This window comes from Ciona robusta, chromosome 5, assembly GCF_009617815.1.
Source record: "Ciona robusta chromosome 5, ASM961781v2".
In the NCBI taxonomy this organism is placed as follows: Eukaryota; Metazoa; Chordata; class Ascidiacea; order Phlebobranchia; family Cionidae; genus Ciona; species Ciona robusta.
Genome location: NC_143239.1, coordinates 1,973,589 through 1,993,631, shown reverse-complemented (window position 1 = coordinate 1,993,631; position 20,043 = coordinate 1,973,589). Strand labels below are relative to the sequence as shown.

At 33.9% G+C, this 20,043-nt stretch overlaps 2 protein-coding genes across 2 annotated transcripts in view; both read right to left on the bottom strand.

The window, feature by feature from the left end:
• LOC149735463 (deleted in lung and esophageal cancer protein 1-like) overlaps positions 1 to 20,043 on the bottom strand; it is a 30,360-nt gene that overhangs the window by 9,666 nt on the left and 651 nt on the right. The window contains exons 2-31 of the mRNA XM_089878340.1: positions 19,739 to 19,879; positions 19,252 to 19,314; positions 18,880 to 18,976; positions 18,248 to 18,358; positions 18,088 to 18,188; positions 17,601 to 17,791; positions 16,806 to 16,928; positions 16,318 to 16,402; positions 16,096 to 16,183; positions 15,496 to 15,669; positions 14,773 to 14,906; positions 14,123 to 14,306; positions 13,552 to 13,717; positions 12,772 to 12,976; positions 12,242 to 12,430; positions 11,467 to 11,642; positions 10,872 to 11,101; positions 10,393 to 10,513; positions 9,798 to 9,972; positions 9,175 to 9,378; positions 8,755 to 8,900; positions 8,331 to 8,451; positions 7,549 to 7,675; positions 6,847 to 7,005; positions 6,342 to 6,509; positions 5,887 to 6,008; positions 5,399 to 5,522; positions 4,901 to 5,037; positions 4,391 to 4,528; positions 3,670 to 3,840 (exon numbers count right to left, since the gene is read on the bottom strand). Of these exons, the coding sequence (XP_089734466.1) occupies positions 3,670 to 3,840; positions 4,391 to 4,528; positions 4,901 to 5,037; positions 5,399 to 5,522; positions 5,887 to 6,008; positions 6,342 to 6,509; positions 6,847 to 7,005; positions 7,549 to 7,675; positions 8,331 to 8,451; positions 8,755 to 8,900; positions 9,175 to 9,378; positions 9,798 to 9,972; positions 10,393 to 10,513; positions 10,872 to 11,101; positions 11,467 to 11,642; positions 12,242 to 12,430; positions 12,772 to 12,976; positions 13,552 to 13,717; positions 14,123 to 14,306; positions 14,773 to 14,906; positions 15,496 to 15,669; positions 16,096 to 16,183; positions 16,318 to 16,402; positions 16,806 to 16,928; positions 17,601 to 17,791; positions 18,088 to 18,188; positions 18,248 to 18,358; positions 18,880 to 18,976; positions 19,252 to 19,314; positions 19,739 to 19,879 (4,371 nt within the window). The remainder of the gene's footprint in view (positions 1 to 3,669; positions 3,841 to 4,390; positions 4,529 to 4,900; positions 5,038 to 5,398; positions 5,523 to 5,886; positions 6,009 to 6,341; positions 6,510 to 6,846; positions 7,006 to 7,548; positions 7,676 to 8,330; positions 8,452 to 8,754; positions 8,901 to 9,174; positions 9,379 to 9,797; positions 9,973 to 10,392; positions 10,514 to 10,871; positions 11,102 to 11,466; positions 11,643 to 12,241; positions 12,431 to 12,771; positions 12,977 to 13,551; positions 13,718 to 14,122; positions 14,307 to 14,772; positions 14,907 to 15,495; positions 15,670 to 16,095; positions 16,184 to 16,317; positions 16,403 to 16,805; positions 16,929 to 17,600; positions 17,792 to 18,087; positions 18,189 to 18,247; positions 18,359 to 18,879; positions 18,977 to 19,251; positions 19,315 to 19,738; positions 19,880 to 20,043) is intronic.
• LOC149735464 (uncharacterized) lies at positions 252 to 3,584 on the bottom strand. The gene has a single exon (XM_089878350.1). It carries the CDS (start codon positions 2,774 to 2,776, stop codon positions 668 to 670), a length of 2,109 nt encoding a protein of 702 aa, XP_089734476.1. The 5' UTR covers positions 2,777 to 3,584; the 3' UTR covers positions 252 to 667.

The window sequence follows — 20,043 nt, the reverse complement described above, 5'->3', positions numbered from 1 at the left end:
TCTGTTCCTAGTGATCGCCAGGTTTAAAGAAAGGAAACACTTTGGCAACGTGTTTTGTAGTGCTCGCAAGTGCCCTGACTCACAAAAAACTTCAAGCAATTACTGAAGAACTCTGTTACACATTTCACCGAGTTGTGAGGTGACTGGTGGAGTTTTCGTCTAGTATAGTTTTCTTTACGCGCACGTTTGTTATTTTTATAACAAGTGCGTATTTCGTAACATAACGTGGGGTGAAACGCGGTAAACACGACTTTCGTCTGCATTTTATTTATTAAAAATAAAAACAACTTTTGAGATAGGTAGAATAAGTTTAAGATTGAATTTCACACGTAAATACATGTTTCTATTCATAAAACAACACAATAAAAATGTGACGTCAAGATTTAATATACAGTTTCAACAAAACATTAGTATAAACACGATCCATTTTTATACACTGCACTTTATATTATGATGTGTTTTTAACATGAGACTCGGGCGCCATTACAAGTTTGACGTCATAGACGAAATACTGATGCCCCAATGGCATTTGACTCGCGGTATCATACCAAATTTGGGCAAAAATATCGCGAAACTAATACAGTATTCAGTGCAAAAATATTAAAATAAAAAAAAACGACTTTGTATAAATTTATGTACAATTTTATAGTATTAAGGCACTGATAAACTAGTCAAGTTCATATGCATTGGGAGAGGCACGGCTATCTAATTCCATGTAGGGCGACGCGGGTGTTTGTCCGAAGTTGAACTTGCCATTGGGCATTGGTATTGGGGTTAAATATGGGTTGCTTTCTATAGGCGGAGCTGATGGTTCTGCTGCATTTTTCTTTGGTGTGCTCTCGGGTAGAATATAGGCTTCAACTGCTGATAAACGGTTTGCAATCTTATTATCTGATGCAGTCAGTTGCCCATCTCGTCTTTTAACTATAGGATTAATAGGATCTGCCATTGCGTATTTACCACTGGTGTCATTCTTAGCATAACTGTATTGAACTTTATCGTCGATAGTGCCGTATACATAGGCTGCTGATGAAATTTGTTCGTAGTTGTTGGACTCGATTGTATTCTCGTTAAGTTCGCAGTAAGTCGCTACGTCAGCATTTGCTATTGGAACTATACTTTCACCACGAGTGTTAGGCTTCTTTGGAAATTTGCCACGGTGCTTGAGGTATACAAGAACTAGGATAGCGATCAGTAAAACCATAGTCACAGCTACAACTGCTCCAATAACAGCGCTGCTAACTGGTGTACTTTTGTTGGGATTGGAGACACCAATGGTGTAATTACCAGTTACAGGTGATACACCCACAACAGGTACGTGTGGCGGTACACTTACACCACACGATGCAGAAACACTGTTGATCACATTAGCGATGGACTGACCATTCAGATTCGACGGTGTTGAACACACAAAGCATTCTGTAGCTGGTGTGGCTGACTGCCCGCATGTAAAACGTGCGGACGAACTCTGCAAAGCTTGGTATGTAGTAACCAAATTACAACCGCAATCCCACGGGTTAACAGACAATGACCATTGAATAGAACTTGGTTCAAAATCCTGCGCCAAACTAGCGATCCTATTGCCTGAAAAATCAACATTTGTAAGCGCAGAGCAATTTTCAAATACTGCTGGTTTGACCGAATCGATCGAATTATAGGACAAGTCAATTGTGACCAACTTTGATGACTTCATAGGTGTGACGTCAGAGATCCGATTGTACGCGACGACAAGCGTTTCAAGGTTTGGAAATTCTTTAACAGCTAAGGCAGGCGAGGTTGAAATATCATTCGATTTTAAAGATAGCAACTTCATTGTCGACCATGAGGTGGAAAATTTGGTAAGAAACGAGAAATCTGATAATACGTTTTGATCTAATATCAGTTTCTCTAGTTTACTTGCTGTCACGTCGGATTCAAAGCTGCTAATCAAGTTATTTGTTAGGTTGGCTACTGTTAGAAGTGGAGTATAGGAAAAGAAACGAGCTGGAAGTGTTGTAATTTTACTATCACTAATTTCGACATACTTCAGCGCTTCTAAACCGTACAGTAGGGAACCAAAGACAGACGTGAGTCGACTTCCGGATATTTTTAGACTTTCTAACGATTGTGAATACTGAAAATACGACGAAGTCATTCCTGTCATTGCTAAACCTCTCACGTCCAAAGTTTTAAGACCTGTAGCACTTCGTAGAGATCTTGACCACAGGATTATTTTGTTGTAAGCGATATTGAGGTTTGTAAGTGAGGCGGGGAATGCATTGGTTTGTATTGCAGTAATTACGTTGTAGCTTAGATCCAGATACTGTAGCTTATAGTGGTATTTCAGTTGGTACCGTTTTAATGTACCGGATATGAGATTGTGAGATATTGATAGCCGCTTTAAGGAATCTTCAAGACCAACGAATGGTTCGGCAAATCCGTCAAGTTCAAAACTAATTTTGTTGAAGTCTAGACGAAGATCCTCGAGTTTTGGGCTATTTTGGAAAACGAATTGCTCGTGGTGTAATGCTGTAAGCTCGTTGTGACTTAAATCCAGAATCCGTAGTTCATCTAAATCCGACAAGTCGGTTGTAGACACTGAAGATATTTTATTGTGGCCCAACAGTAAAGTCACAGCGTTAGATGGTATATTGGCTGGTATAGAAACGAGATTGCGACCTGTACAGTTGACTGTTGTACCATAACATTCACACGCACTTGGACAGGCTTGCGCTTTTTGAAGCAAGAAAAGCAGAGCTGATAATATGACCTGACGGTGAAATAAACTGCAAGCCATTTCTCTCTAATTGCCAACTATTATGCTATTAAATAAATAAATGCAAGCAAAAATATTAATAACTTAAGTACGAGAACAGAGTAAAATATACCTGCTTTCGTTAAGTAACTTAGCGTAATGACAGATATTAGTTACACGCAACTATACAACGGTACGAGTAAAATTTACACAGGTATGAATCATACAGCTGTGTTCATTCCATATAAGTATAGATATGATGCAGCAACAGATTGTAGATGAATAACGATTATGACCGCATTAATAGGTTCATACAATAGGTCACTAAATGAGAGTTATGATTTATAATATCACGAGACACTTTTACGTTTTGTTGTGCCTTTTTAGCACACGTGTATGGATACAAATAGTATCCGTTTAAAGCAGGGGTTAAAAGGCATGACGCATGTAAACAGTCTGTACAATGATTGTCATACGCACAACATTTTGCCTGTGGTAGTGGTTCATAAGCGGCCAAAATAAAATAGGATATCCGCATTATAACGACTGTGGTTGCTTCGCCATGCGAAGGTGAAAAGCGTTTTTAAGTTATTCTTTCTACAGCATTGCTTTAAGGTATAGTTTGTGTTCAAATTACCCCGACAAGGCAGAAAAATAAAATTATTTACACACTATGAATGTGTTGTTTGCATGTATGAATCATTAGTTGCGTGATTTCTGAAATCCCATTTTGTAAAAACCATTAACATCAACCCAAGGAACTTTTCCCAGAACATGAGTGACAAAAACAGCACTTGAAATCAAAACATATTTATAGGTGAGATCCCATTACGAGACATGCTAGGGGCGTGTGGTTTAGCCAGAGTTGACCAATTACCCCAAATTTACCATCTAAAATCAAAACACAACATACGTTGTATAATAATGACACTAACCTTAATATTGGATTGTGGGTTTAATCGATTTCTTGCAAGATTCTGGCACTCTTGTGACATCACAGAAGATCGGAAGAAGAAAGGAGATTTCAATGAAAGACCGAACGAGAGGCAAGTCTCTGTGAAGTTGGTCAGTGAGATTGACCTCAACTTAGTTCTTTCATTGCGATCCTGAGTAATTTAAATACATTAAATGTTGGATTACTTTAAATGAATGTACCTTACTAAAACGACATTTGTTAAACATGAGTGTGTCTTATACACCTCGTGCCAGGTTACGAGTAAGCATGTGTGTTACTTTTTTGGGAGGAGAAGATTTTTCAAATTTTTTTGTGTGACCACTGGGTTGGAGCAATTTTCATTAAGTGTCTTGCCAAGGACACATACGCCCATAATGGTGCTGCTAACATTGTAGGTTTATTTGATCTTTAGAATTAGAGCAATTTGGAGAAATTTAAATTCTAAGCCATACACAAAAACAATATTGCACACAAGTAATCAGGGCAAGAGATATTTTAAATTGGGCACCCCCTTTTCCGTTAATACCACGAAAGTATAAATAAATGATTTTCATTTAATAATTCAACTGTAGCAACAATTTTAACATTCTATGAAATACTGTAACAAAATGACAAGAACTTGGATCTTTATTTCTTTGGCTGCATTTAACTTGTGCAAATCTGTTTCTGTTTCTTTTTTATTTGATTGCAGACATACTTACATAGAGTAGTTGGTGCATGGGAACAATAAAGTCACAATCATCATCATCATCAGCTTCTATAGATAATTGACCGATACGGACAAATGATGTCATCTCTAATCTCATGGGGTCAACATCATATTTATCTTCTCGTATCACCTGTTGATGTAATAAAGTGTTAGCATGGTATACAATGGTGCTGTGGAACAGTGGTTAAGGGAATGCTCCCTAAAGAGAGTATCTTAATTTGAAGCTTGATGCTGCTACCAGTATGTGTGACCTGCCTGACCCAGTGGTCATTAATAGGTAGTCTAAATTTTCGGCCATACAAAAAAAAAACTCTGTTTTACATTTAGCTCAAGCTTATTTAATGCACAAGCAGGCACAAAGTGTATAAAGCTGCCCCAACACAGTGTGCATTCACATTTCATTTAGGACGAAATGAACAGATACCCCCTCAAATAAAAATTTATAAACATGGTTTGCAAACGCACACAAATTGACATAAAATGGCTGAGAAACATCACTTACAGTGTTGTTATTTGTAGTGTTGGAACATATAGTTAAATATCCAAGTGCAAATGAATTCCAAGCTTTTTCCATCACAGTATCACAGTTTGTACCCAAAGTTGGTTGAAACATTACTGATACCGAGTTATGGCTTTGTGCTGAATAAAAGGCAAAGAAGATTGGAGCGTTTTTAATGTTTTCCAATACTTCGGCCAACAATCTTATGTGATTGACTAGTTGTTACCATAATTTGGATAATGTGGATAAAATAAAATATGAACTCAAGTATGAAAAATAGACTGTTTAATCACAAATAAATTTTATTCCAAGTTTATTTATATTAATTATCAAGCATAAGGTTAAATAAGTTATTATAGTTAAACAACATTTATAATTTTAAACAAGTTAAAAAGACTTAAGTACATTTCAATTAGTTAGGCAGTTTGAAGTTATCATTTAAAGAAATATGTAATGTATTCAGACATACAATAAACAAAGTTTAATTCAAAGTAATAATACCTGGTATAACAATCTGGTCGGGTTCAATATGAAACGGGACATTTGATTTCTGTCCATCATGTGATTCTACACGAACTCTTACCAAATTATTTTTCTCAGGCGTAGTGGAACAATTGGTTTCCGACTGAAAGTTAGAAAATAATGTCACTACTACATGTATATATATATATTTATATATATCATGGTGTTTTAGATGGATACTCAATACACTTTAATTATTCCTACCAAACACATTGACTTGTATTTTTTCAACTGTGAAAACTATCCAGATATGTTTTTTTATAATTTGATGTATTTTTGTACATATAATATTAAATACAAAGTTTTATGTATCAGGTTTACATGCACAAGTGGCAAACAGAGGAAGATTTGGCCATCAGTTTGTTAAATGGGCCACATAAGCCATCTCTAAACTGTGCATATGTTGTTTATGTACACACAGAGACTATTTTAAAAAGTATCTACAAAATGAAACACTTTACTAATACCGTATGAGGTTTTGTTTCTTGTTGTTTGGATGGAAAAGCTTCACCAAACCAGATGTTAAGATCAACCAGTTTATGATCAGATGGTTCAGGATAGTTAAAGGTTTGCCAATCTATTCTCACATCTGCAAATATGAGAAGGAACTTAGGATAATATAATAACAAAAATCCACACAATTTGTTCAAACATTGCTATAATAGCGACTTAGAAAAACTACTGATACACTTTTGGTAATGAGAATTTTTACGACCTGTGTTCACAAGCACGTGTTCATAAGTTTTTATATAAAATTATTATTAACCTGAACAGTTTAAACTGAACACACTATAAGGGTGTTATGCAAGATATGAATTGTTTAAACATGGGTGATGTCCTGCAGACTTAAATAAAAGATTCGACCGTGAGACTGTTGTGGAATGACACTTAAATCAGCATCTACCTACACCTAAGCACTTACCACAACAACTTGTATTATTGATTCGGACTTTCCTTGCAACTGAAGCATCCCCATCAAGATGTGTTCCATACCTCAACACTGTCCCTTCGTTACTTTGATTTGCTATCTGGAACTTGAGTGGACAACTAATCACATTCATGCTGATTGGAATCAGTTGCGATTCTAAACCTGAACAATAAAATTGCTTCAATAAATTGCTTAAATTATCATTTACATTTTTATACAATGCATATATAGGGGTAAAACGTACATACTAATAATGTAACCAATGGAATGAACATTGAATTTTTACATGGGTCTTTACTTAAAAACACTCTTTTCACCTAAAATAGTATTCAAAATCATCAAAAGCCATACTGTAAGCAAACCCTATTGCTTAAAGACATAATTGTAGAAAATCTTAAGCAGTTTACACATACATGCAAACTTTCTAAATAGACCTAGAGCATAAAACCTTTAAACATACTACTTATAAATATAAATATATTTTTCGCTTTATAATTACCTTCCACATCGCAAACAAAAGTATCCTCATATTTCCCCCACATATTGTTATACGCTGATATGTTGATAACTTGAGACTGGTAAGGACCAAGTTTACCACTTGGTGGGTCAAGTAAGAAAGCTGCTCCAAGCCCACTGCTGAGAACTCGCTTGCATTTATCTGGAATGCGGCAAATGGTTGAGGTATTATACAGATTACGCAATAAAGGGGAATAGTAAAACAGCTGTTTTGCAGCAGCTGTTTGTTGTTTGAAACTTTGGTGGTACTTTTAAATCATGTTTGAGCATTTCGATCAAAACAAATTTTGATTTTTCTGTTGGTATGCCCCTTTAAGTTGCAGTCACTATATTATAATGTTATTTTACAGGTTTGATTCGAACAAGCTAATTTTTATGAATTTCTAGCCACTTTTAGAACTAGGCAAACTTGTGTTTATTCAATCAAAGAACCATAAAGCTAACAAGTCTTTTTCTATTTAAAACATGGGGAACATTGCATGAATAAATTTAGTTACAAAACTGAACAAATTGAAAGACATCAATAACCTTTGTGGCTAAGATTATATTTAACTATGGTTTAGTTAGTAAAATATTTTTGTGAATACATTAAACTATGGTTTAATATTAGTTAAAACCATTTTCCTTTACTTTTGCAGTCCATTTTACAAAGTAGAAATTAACATGTTATAAAATACAAGATTACCTGCAATTGTTTGTGCATTAGTTTTAGCAAGTGGGTCGGCCAAGTTAGGAGTTCGACCCAACATTGCACGTCGCGATTTGACGCTTTTAAAGTTCTGTGGTGGCGGGTGGGGTGCGCTGGGCTTGTACTGGAAATATTAATTTATAAACATTTACAATTTAATAGAAGCATTTTTTATGAATATTCTGATGCTGTAAGGCATATTACATGATTGGTGCCAGGGCAAAGTGGTTGTCGCGCCTGCCTCTAACCCAGAGATGATGGATTCAAGGCTCGTGTTATCATTGTGGGAGTATGTGTCCTTCGGCAAAGCACTAGCAGTAATTGCTCAAACCCAGTGGTTACTAATGGGTTGTCCAGCCACACATAAAAAAGATAAAAAGTCCTAAAAAAATAATCACCTACAAAGTAACATACATGGTAACTCATAAACCGGCACAAGGTGTAGGAAACAAAACACCCATGTTGAACAGACTGTTGTCTTCCGTCCACGCAAGAATAAAGTAGGTTACATACATTTATTGATACATGTGTGAAAGTAAGCCCGTAGCCCAGAGAATACGGGTTGAGGCTGCTATCTTTTTGAGCTTATGTCTCTTTGAACAAGACACTTAACTTTATTTAACCTTTATTGAATAAGTACTTTCCTACTGCACCTAGTTACCTATCTAAGCAAGACAACTTAACTATGTGATTGTACACTACATATGTAAAATATGATAACCCTATAAGACATCTAACATTTAAAATTAAATTATCATTGGAATTGGCGAAAAACTTACAAAGAAGTTAGTTACATAAGCAGACCATGGGGCACGAATGGCTGTAAGGTTGGTAAGAACAACTTGCAATGTTTGGATACTGGATACTTCAACATCAACAAAATCTAACTTGAGATCTTCACTGAAAACAAGGTTACAACTTCAGAATAACTGCTTTAAAAATATAAACTAAGTTGTAAAGCATAAATATTTTGGTTGAATTAAAATTATCTCTCGTTAGCCAGCAAAATGTATTTCAAATACTTAATAGTTGTCTGTGACTATTATAACTCAAATAAATTGCTACAATCTGGATTTAAAAAGTTTTTTAACTTCTTAAACACCATTCTGGTAAACCTAAAATATTTGTCTAGTTTCCAGAACAGCAATTTAGTGGAGTAAAGCTGAATTCCAGCTCTGCTTGTGTATTTAAAAAATTGCTCACCAGTTTGCGCATGGTGTGGCGTAAGTCACAGATAGTGCGTTCACATTGCTGTAGAAACCCAACACTATGGGATTCTTCATTTCTTCGATGTAGCATGGAAGATAAACTTCATTTATTTCCACAACTTCTCTACATTGAAAAGTGACCTGAAAATCATCAAAGGAGGATAATTTCAACCTTGGCTCTGGGCAGAATGTACCAGCAGTAAAAGATGTAAACAAAAAGCAGAATTTCATTTAGCAGAGAGCTTTACAAATTGACTTATTTTTCTTTTTAAAAAATAAATTATTTTTACAAAATGACTTATTTTCACAAAAACAGTTTTCAATTTAAGCAAGTATGAGTTATTGTACGAATTTCAAAGCACTAATTTATGTGAATATAATAACCAAACTATATTATTTATGATATAATTTTAACCTGCAGTTCAAGTCTTTCATGTGGTCCAAGGATGCCCTTATTTGGGAAGACTGTGACATCACAGAACCCTGACTGTTTCCCCTTTAACTCTTGGAAGGAAAACTTGGTTGGGAACAAAGTTTGATTGAGAAGTACAACAGAACTTGTTTGTGGAACCGATACAAATGTTTCTTTTAAGACAACCATGCATTCTTCAAAGCAAACCTATAACATTGGAAATTATTTATAAAAATATTGGGGTAGATGAAATACAACTAAAATTGCAGTGAACAAAAATAAATGTTGTTGTTCATTTCGGTTTAAAAACCTAAATTTAAAACTAACAGATATATTAACTTTCTTCCTTTTGCTATTGAGCTTAAAAGATATCCCTAGTAAAATAAAAAAGACACTACAATCAGCCATACTTAAAAAACGTGAAAAAAATCCCCTCAAAATAATCACCCACAAAGTAACATACATGGTAACTCGTAAGCTGGCACGAAGTGTATGAAACAGAACACCCATGTTATGACGACTGTTGTTTTCTGGCCACGCGAGAACGCAAGAAAAGTAAGTTACTATGAATAACTCCACTAAATAAATTCCCTTATCAAGTGTTTACCAACGTTTTAATTATTCACCTGTGTGTTTTGAACCTCAGATTTGACGGCAACACTTGAACTTTCACCCCCTTCCACATCAAGGGTGATTGTTGTGTTTAGCGAACTTGGGGTCATAGGGTTAAAGGTCACGGTGACCTCTTGCTTTGCTAGAGATGGTAGCTCACCACTTGATGGGGTGATTCCAATGGCTTGACTGGGAACAAATAAACGAATAAATGAAATTTATGTATCCATGAAGGAAAATAAATAGTTGTTATAACTTATAGCACAAGTATTCTGTTTCACACAACTCGTGCCCTCTCACATTACCAAGTATATGACTTCCCTTTTTTACATTTAAATAACCCACAAAGAAGTACTGGGCTGAATCAATGGCCATTAAGTTGTTGCACACACATATTCACAATTGAAGCATTGGGAAGACACAACATTTTGTCTATATAACGCGAGTGGTGTAACCAGGGACTTACAGTGCCAAACAAAAAAAAAATTTACTTAATTTTTTCACAGAGAGTATGCTAAAACAACTAAAATGCTAAAACGCGTAAAAGGAAAAAATATTGCAGATTTGGTAAAAAAAGCAGTAATATGCATTGTAAAGATTACATATTACCTTTCAACCAATGATTTGTTTAGTTTCCAAGATGCATTTAGTTGAGTTGTGTTTCGAATATACAACTTCTGTGTTGCTTTTGATCCAACTTTGATTAATCCAAAATCAATTGAAACGTTATCTAAAAAACAACATTAGACATATTAACAGTGAGAAAAAATATTGCCTTTCTTTTTCTTTACATACAAAAATACCCCTTAAGCAAAAAAAAATACGTGTTAGGGTAATGAGCATTACCCTACGTGTTAGGGTAATGAAATAGGTGTTGGGGTAATGAGCTAGTTCTGGTATGAATACCAGGTCTCTTGATGCGCCTTTTAACAATACTTTACCCATATAGAATAAATAGAATACCTAATATTATCCTGGTTGTTGGAAAAATGAGCTAATTTTGGTCTAAGTGCCAGTTCGACTGATGTGTCTTTTAGTAAGGCTTTACCAATATAGAATAAACTGCATTAAACATATCAACAATATACCTATGACAACATTAGGTCCCCTAATTTGTGAAGAAACCACAATTGAAATTGGGTTAGATTGATGTTGTATGTTGCAAAGTACATTACAAGACAGTAAGCCTGGGTTCAAACCAGTCACTGTAACTTGTAGTTGAGCTACATCTCCAGGGTTGATCATACCAATAGCTGGTTCAACTTCAACTATGTTTGGGCTTGTCACACATTCCCATTTGAAATTGATTGGAGCCAAACTGTGGGTGGAATTTTGAGATGTGTAATACATACCTGGTTAGTAATAATACATAGCCGATAAGTAAAAAAGTAATAGACCAAATCCCATGTCCAATGGCATTCCTGACCGGTCCTTATACATATAAAACATAGTCTCTTTATTTTTTATGTATAGCTGATAATTTAAACAACTTAATACTGACCATTGGGTTGGAGCAATTGCTTTTAAGTGTGTTGCTCAAGGACACATACACTCACAATGGTAGCAGCGTCAATCCTTGAACCCATTACCTCTGGGTTACAGGCAGGCGCACTAACCTACTTTGCCAAGGCGCGGTATTATGATTATCATTAGGCAAATTTGTATAAACTATCTAACAAATACCTGTAATTGGCCATTTGCAGCGGTCTTTTTACTGTTGTTCCAACCAATATGCTGCCTGGCATTATTACAGCAGGTGGATGTAATACAACAGAGTAAGGAACACAAGAGGCCTTGGTTTCAATTTCCATAGCAATAACTTCACTTAATGCTGGTAAACTGTTGGAAATCTGTTTTACCTGTGTATAGGAAAATGGCAATAATTTTAAATAAAGGTAATGAAAATGCAAACAGAAATTTGGCTAAATACAAAATACTTCAAGTATTGAATGTTGCTTGATTTAAAATTGTACAGCAAAATGACAATCAGGTAATTATAAAGACAGTAGTGACTAGTGACACTTATTCAAGAGACATAATTGTATCAAAAATATCATAACATAATTTAGTTATATATTATATTCTCTTCAATATTTTAAATTAACAAGTTCTTCGTTATAAGTTATATTTAAGTTATATTTTATATGGATTATATGTTATGGCATGGCATTCTAAACAAACTAGAATGTAGACAGTGATTGAAGCATTTGTTTTAAGCCCTTTGCATTTGCCATGCAATGCCAAGTAAGTTTAAATGTGAATAAATGAATGAATATGGACAACCCATTAGTGACCACTGGGTAGGAGCAACTGCGGTTAAGTGTTTTGCACAAGGACACATACGCCCACAATGGTAGCAACGATAAGCCTTGAACCCATTACCTCTGGGTTAGAGGCAGGCAGGCTAACCAACTGTGCTACAGCAACGGTCAAAAAGTTTTTAAAAAAAATTGCAAACCTGAATTGCAGCTCTTGCATGGTTGTTTGATTCAGGTTTGTTGACGTTTAATTTATCATCAACAGCGTTTTCACTCGCAAGTCGTTTTATATTTGGTTTAACACCACCCGCTGATGTTGGTTCATCAATATTTTGCGACTCAGGTATATCACTTAACACAAGGTGAAGGGTGTTGTTGTAATTCCCAACCTTAATACAAATATAAGTTAGGTTAACAAAAATATATATATTTTAATATGCAATATGACAATCTAACTGTTTAAGCGTTAGAGTAACATAATTTCTTCTTACAATCACAACAAAACACAGCATAATTTGAATTCATTTTTGTAAGGTTGAAAGGTAATATTTTTTGTTTAGTAATAACTCTAAACTAAACAAAAACATTAAAAGAGTTTTAAATTTTTATTTTTAGTGCGTCATAACAATTGTGTTCGATTATATGTTTAATTCTCATTATCATATTGATCAATTATAAAATTAAGGCATTTATAAAACTATGCATGATACAGCTAAAGTACAAAACCTACTTTGTCTGGTGCGAATGTTAACACAAACTCATGGATTGCATTTGGTTGAAAAAATCCACTCCTTGGTTCGATGTAAAAACAAGATTCCGGGTCAGGAAAAAAATCCAACTTTTCAACATCGGTCGATTTTGAGGAAGACAGACTTTCCAAACCAGGAGAAAGGTTTGGTTTCAAGATATGCCACGTGTATGGCATCTCTACGTTCCTGTCAATATTGTTGGTAAGTTTGATTTTTTCAAAAAAATTAATTTGGAAAAATTTATCATATATACAAAGTAATACTGAAAATAGTTAAAAATAACATATCAATGTACTGCAACAAAATGGCAGTTAATTTATAACAAGATAAAAAATTTAACATGTAGAATAATTGACACTACAATTTATTTAAACTGATTAGCTTGTATTACATACTTATATATAAGAACACTAAACTTCATACTTGAATAAATGATTATCAACCCCTGGGACACAACCCAAAAATTAGCTGCCACTTAGCTTTTTGGGTTGCATTCTACAGTTTTTCGCATTTTGGCTGAACAATATTTTGAACTACGTGGCTCAAAAATGTCAAAAGTGTCACTAAAAACTTCATTTTTGAAATATGTTTAACATTTACACCTCATGCTAGTTTAAAGTTACCAAGTATGTTACTTTGTTGGTAATCATTTTTTTCGAGATTTTCATTTTTATGTATAGCTGATAACATTAGTGACCACTGGGTTGGAGCAAGTGCTGCTAAGTGTCTTTAGACATAGAGTTGTAAAACAAATTAGTTACGTTGAGTTATGGACGATGATTTGTCTCATGAAGTATGAATGTGGATTGAGGGGTGGGAATCGAATCAGGTGATCAGCCGTTCGATCCGTTATTTCACCAACAACTTCAACTTCCTCCTCGTTGTTGGAGACGCTGACTAATTCAACAGCTGCTGACTCACCATGACCTAAGCAAATAAAGAAGGGTTTGATTTTTCTGTTTGATTTAAATATGTATTAAACACTATGTTGCAGCAAATAGTAAAATAAAAGGTTTAAGCATTAATCTTAGTACAATGGGAATATTTATTTGTTTGATTACAGTAACAAAGATCATGTAACTTTAAAACTACATAGGTATATTTGAAATAATGGCAAACTGACAGCATACGATATAATATATAGAAATTTATTTTAAACCTTAAAAGTGTGACTACTAAACTGATAAAATAGAAAGTAATTAATAAAACCCTAATACTAAACTTTCTATATAGGTTAAATCCTATGGCGAGGCATGCTAGCAAAACTAAAATTTAGGCCTAAGTTGGTCAATTAGCCCAAACAAAAAACATATTCTTTGTTTTAACTCTTACCTTGAATTGTCACATACTGTACTTGACAGTTGTCACACACTATGACAAGTTCTTCTGTATAAGTAGTTGCTTGTTGTGGGGAAAATAGAAGTTCCAGTGTGGTGACTTGACTTGCTAATACCTCAAATACTGCTGGACGAATTTGAAACACCCCAACATCAAGACAACTTGGGTTAACTACAGTCTGTATAAGGTAACATACCAAAAAAATGATTTATCACGTTAAATACGATAATTTATTTCAAAATAATAACCAGTAAAAAGACGGAAATTACCCCCAAAAAATTTTTTTAAAACACGTATCTACAAAAACTGACTAAAATTTCTGGCTGATAAAACCAAAATATGCTACAATACACACAGGGTTATAGTTAATTGAAAAAAAGCTCAAAAGTAATAGGAAAGAAATTAGGTTGTTTAAATATACAACAGGTACAAGGGGTGAGAAGGTTTTAAAGATTCCGTTTAAAGAGAAAATTGCATCATTGAAAAACATTGGTTAAAAAGATCATCACAAGTCAGACAGAGCATGTATACTGACAACAACAAGTGTTTTATGCATGATTCATACACCTAAACTATATGAACAAACTTTTGTAAAAAAGTAAACAATTTGGACAGCATTTGAAAAAAATGCACCAAGTACCCACCTTAAAGTTGGCAGCTGGCCATGAAGTTGATTTTAAAATACAGAAACGTCCGTTGCCGCCAATATTTTTGAGTGGTAAGTCAACTACCTTCACACCACCAACCAAACAAAAACCACAATCTATGGTTTTTGACACTGGAATAAAAAGCCAAATATAAAATAAATTAAGGTTTTAATCCAAACCTATACAGTAGTGTTTTTGATAAACTAAATATTTAAATGAAAGCAGTCATTATACAAAAAAAAAGTCAACTACCTTCACACCACCAACCAAACAAAAACCACAATCTATGGTTTTTGACACTGGAATAAAAAGCCAAATATAAAATAAATTAAGGTTTTAATCTAAACCTATACAGTAGTGTTTTTGATAACCTAAATATTTAAATGAAAGCAGTCATTATACAAAAAATAGCCAAAAAAACTCTGGGCACTGTTACTGTACCATATAGTATACAGATTAATATTGATAGATTAGGACAACAAAATTCAAATAGATGTAAGTTTAGATATTACTAGGATAACAGTTATAAATCTTTCAAGGCTTACTAATTGCCCTACCAAGTAGAAGTAAAAACACTATGAAAAAATTGAGTAAACAAAAATGACAATTCATACTACTGAACTGACCTAGTTTTAACCTTGGAAAATATTTATAACATGATACATTAAATAAATTATATAAAGAAAAATACATTTTAAGTTATATCAATACAATTCTTACCAACTAAGACCGGTGGTATTCTGTGAGCTTTAATGGGAACAATAAGTGGTTCTTCGGATTGAGAAATAACCTTCAAGTGATCGTCTGCATCTGCTAATGCATCAGGCATATAACGTACACTGTATTGAGCGCACATACCTGGGGCAACTACACCGTGTTGGCCCGGAAATTTACCTGAAATGTTAAAGGATTTTGTTAATTTTAGACTAAAGATTTTTTTTAATTTTAGGTTAAAGAATTTTGTTAATTTTAGATTAAATAATTTTGTTAATTTTAGAGTAAAGAATTTTGTTAATTTTAGATTAAAGAATTTTGCTAATTTAAGTGTGCTTAAAATGTTGGGACTTTGTATACGTGTGAAGCCTATGTTGGTGGTAATAGGCCAGCTTTGCCCCAAATATCAAGGCCTATGCCATGTCACACTGTAGGCTCTTAGGACCCATGTTGTGTTTCAACCCACATAGTACGGGCCAACTCACGCCAAAATCCAGGTACCTGGCTATAGGTTTTAACTCCCCACCAATGCATAGTTTTTACATGTGTATTACCGGGGGAGCTGGAACAAAGTTATTGTTGACCCAATAAAACCATATAACTCACCCAAACCAAGCGAAAAATACGAAGATTTTGGAGGAAGTACTCTTAACTGTCTGCTAACAGTGCTTATATTACGAAGTTCCAAGTTAACCTGTGAAGTTAAAAATATATTATTGGCTTAAAATGCTTTACATGAATTAAAGGGGTAATACACCAACACACAAGAAGTGCTACCTGCTAGATGGTAGTACACATTCTATACACAATGTTTAAAGTAAAACTGACCTCATACACACGACCCACAATCCATTCATTGAATTGAACAACACCTGGATTAGAGGCAAAGACTTGTATGCACTCAGCACTAGCTCTGGATAAGAAATATAAATTACCCAATTATTTTTGCTTATGTATAGAAAAAATTACTACTAATTTAACTAGACGTACTTAAACCCAAACAATTTTGAGTTAAAAGGTATTTTTGCGACCTATAAAACAATCAGCAATACATTTCCAATAACAAATTTAATAAGTATCATCAAACAATAAGTTTTTCTATGGCAATGTTCTATAGAGGTTATCTTTAACGGGGAATATGACTGAATGCGTGAAAAAGTAGAAATTTGAAATATTCAACTTCCAGAATATTGTACAACGAAAAACATTGTTATTAAAATAAATTTCCATAACAGCTATTTTTCCATTACAATAAGCCTGATCAACAGTTTCTTTATATTGTAAGTTTTTAATAATAAAATTTGTTACAAACTTACACGTCTTGTGTGATTTCTCTTCCAGCTTTAACAACAACTTGTTTTGGATGAATCTTTGTAAGCAACTTTCCACCACTACTTTCATCCAATGGGATAAAACGAGGATTTTTTAAGAAGTTGTGCCTAGGTGAATATTGAGAGAATGAATGAAAAAGTTTACTTTTTATTTAACAATTTTTAAAACGAAAGTTTAATAGACCAAGTTAAAATGTTAATATTCTTTTTTTCATACACCTTTAGTTTTAATGATTTTTTTTTTCTGTTTGACAGTATGTGCTATCAGTGACTACTGACCGTTAGGTGCCTTTTAGAAAGGCAACTCAAACCCACAATGATATTTAGCACCAAGCTGTAAACCAATTATATCTGGTTATAAGAAAACTGTTCTGTATTAACCAGTATCATAATAGTGAGCTTTATAACTGCATGACAGTAACTACCGACAATAAGAGTCACACCATAGGCACATACCCCAGGGTGGCAAGTCTACTAGTCTACTACCTTACCTAAATCAGTCAATATAGAAAAAGTTTACAGGAATATGCATCTATTAAATTGAATGTAACTTACTTTATCGTCGCGTGACCAGAAAACAACATAAACGAATGTTCTGTTTTATACACCTCATGCCAGCTTACCAGTTACCATGTATGTTACTTTGTGAGTGATTATTTTTTGATATTTTTTATATATATGGCTGATAATTTAGACAACCCATTAGTGACCACCAGGGTTGGAGCAATCTTACTATCCCTGCCTTCCTTGTTTTTAAAACAGTTTGGCAACTATGGTTACCTTTCATCAAGTCGAGCCAACAAGCTCCGCTCTTCAATCCGTGCTCCATGATTCATCTCCTCCCTCCACTTATCTTGCTTCGACTTCTTCTTCTTGGATTTGATCTTTTGTTGAGGAGGAATACTGACGAGCTCAGCAGAATCGCTTGAAAGTGTGGTCAAGGATTGCTCTTCCAATAAGACCATATTACTCTAAACATTTAAAATTTATATATAAAAACATACATAAAAAAAAGAAAAACATATATAGTATATATAAACTTTAAATATATTTTAAAAGTAACTGCATTTAAAGAATATTTATACAAATTATAGCACAAAGTTTATAACATTCAAATTTAAGCGATTTTTAAAATATAAGATTTAATAACTTCCAGTTTATCAGTAGTATTAGTATTTGGGGGTAATGGACATGTAAATCTAAGGTTCCATGGCGCGCCCGGCAGTAGGCAATGTAAAACAGAAAATATTAGCAACAATATTTTTACTTTTTCTTCTTTTAAATCAGTATAACCATCATCTACAGGTTCGTTGAGAATGTGAAGCGATGATGAAACAGTTGGAAGGGAGAAGTGAGGAGTTTTTCGTCCTAAACATTAGGATTTAAATATACTGCACTAATAACTGTAGGCTTTACACAGGACTTACGTTTTGGCGATTCTCCAGATTGCCGATGCGACCCAAAAAAGTCTGTTGGTACGAGTAGTTTATGTTTCTTTATTGTACTTTCATCCAAACACCACTGGAAGTTTGAAGGAACTGTGAATTTTGGATTTTATTAATTTGGAAGTAGACAGCCACATATATGATTATAGACTTATAGTATACTAGATGCACATCAAGTTAGATTATTAAGTGTCTTCATGGAAATGCCCAAAACAGTATTAGCATTGCTTTAAACCGACATTCTTTGGGTTAGAGCCAGGCTTTTTAACCACTGTGCCCTGGTGAATGAATGAATAAATGTAACCCAATTTTTCCTCGCGTGGCCAGAAAGTGACAGTCATTATAACACAGGTGTTCATACACCTCGTGCCAGCTTATGAGTTATCATGTATATTACTTTGTGGGTGATTATTTTTTAGGGTATATTTTTCATTTTTTAGTGTATCACTAATAATTGGACAACCCATTAGAGACTACTGGGTTGGAGCAATTGCCGTTAATTGTTTTGCCCAAGGACACATACGCCCACACTGGTACAATGAACTTGACTAAAATTACATTTAGCACTTAATATAGATACGGTTTAATTTACATAGACAGTATAGATCCACTACCTGAAGGAAGACCCAGCTTTTCATAAGTTTCACAACCCACTGGTGAAGACAACTTATTCAATGCACGCTCATCAGCTGATACAGCTTGAGCTCGAGCCTTTAAATATTAATAATAGGTTTTGTATTACTTTGAACTAAGCATAAACTAATGATAAAGCCTTGGTAACCCAATTTCCAAAAATATATTTAAAATAATTTTTTTGGAAAAAATAACATAAGGTATAGTGCATACATAATTAATAAAAAAAATAAACACAAAAGTTATACAGTAGCATGGGACCTGACAACTAAAGCGTGATCACGCTTTTTAGTCATGCGTCATGACCCAGGGGTTAAAAGGCAGTGGTTTATAAGATGCTATATAAAAACAACCTGCATAATTTGACGTTCAACAGCATTAAATTCCTCCAGTTTTTTTTTATGGTCCAAGTGCACCTGTATGAAAAAAATGTTGTAAATATATGTTTAAACTTTAACACACACTTTTCTTTTAATTAGATCGGAGTTTGTTTCAACTAATTATCTGTAACACTGTGAGACTTTGTTTATTGTATGTTGGGTTTGGATTCAACTACCAGTCTACAATACTTTTTGGTGGAAACTTATTTTGATTTTGAGCTCATTTTTAGGAGTAATTCTTATCTATTTGTTATGTTAAAACAACAATACTGATTTAAGAAAGAAAATAAAATTTAGGTAATGTTATGAAACTGCAAATTAATCCATGCAATAAATATTAACGTTATTAGAAAAATAAAATTGTATTCCAAAACTAGGGTTATTAAAGAATAATTTGACAAATGAAAAAATGGGATGACAAATAAAGCTTCCAAAACTGATAATAACAACATTTGAATACCTGATGCAGCTGATTCATGCACTTCTTGTGAAACTTTGTACTTCCATCACCTGAAACTGTCAAGTTATTCACTGTTTCTTTGCTCATTACTTCTTTGGTGTAAAGATCATGAAATACACCAGCAAGTATATGAGATACATCCTGTAAAACATGTCAGTAAATTTAACTTTCTCATAAACATAAATAAATATGCGTTGATTTATCCTGGTGTGTAGGGCAATGATAATCACTATAACACAAGTGTACCACGACACTGAACATATGTGAAACTTTATGCTTAATTTTATGATGTTATGCGTAGCTCA

Bases quoted from the DNA above. Each gene is read 5' to 3' on its own strand.
- LOC149735464 (XM_089878350.1), bottom strand. From the start codon at position 2,776: ATGGCTTGCAGTTTATTTCACCGTCAGGTCATATTATCAGCTCTGCTT.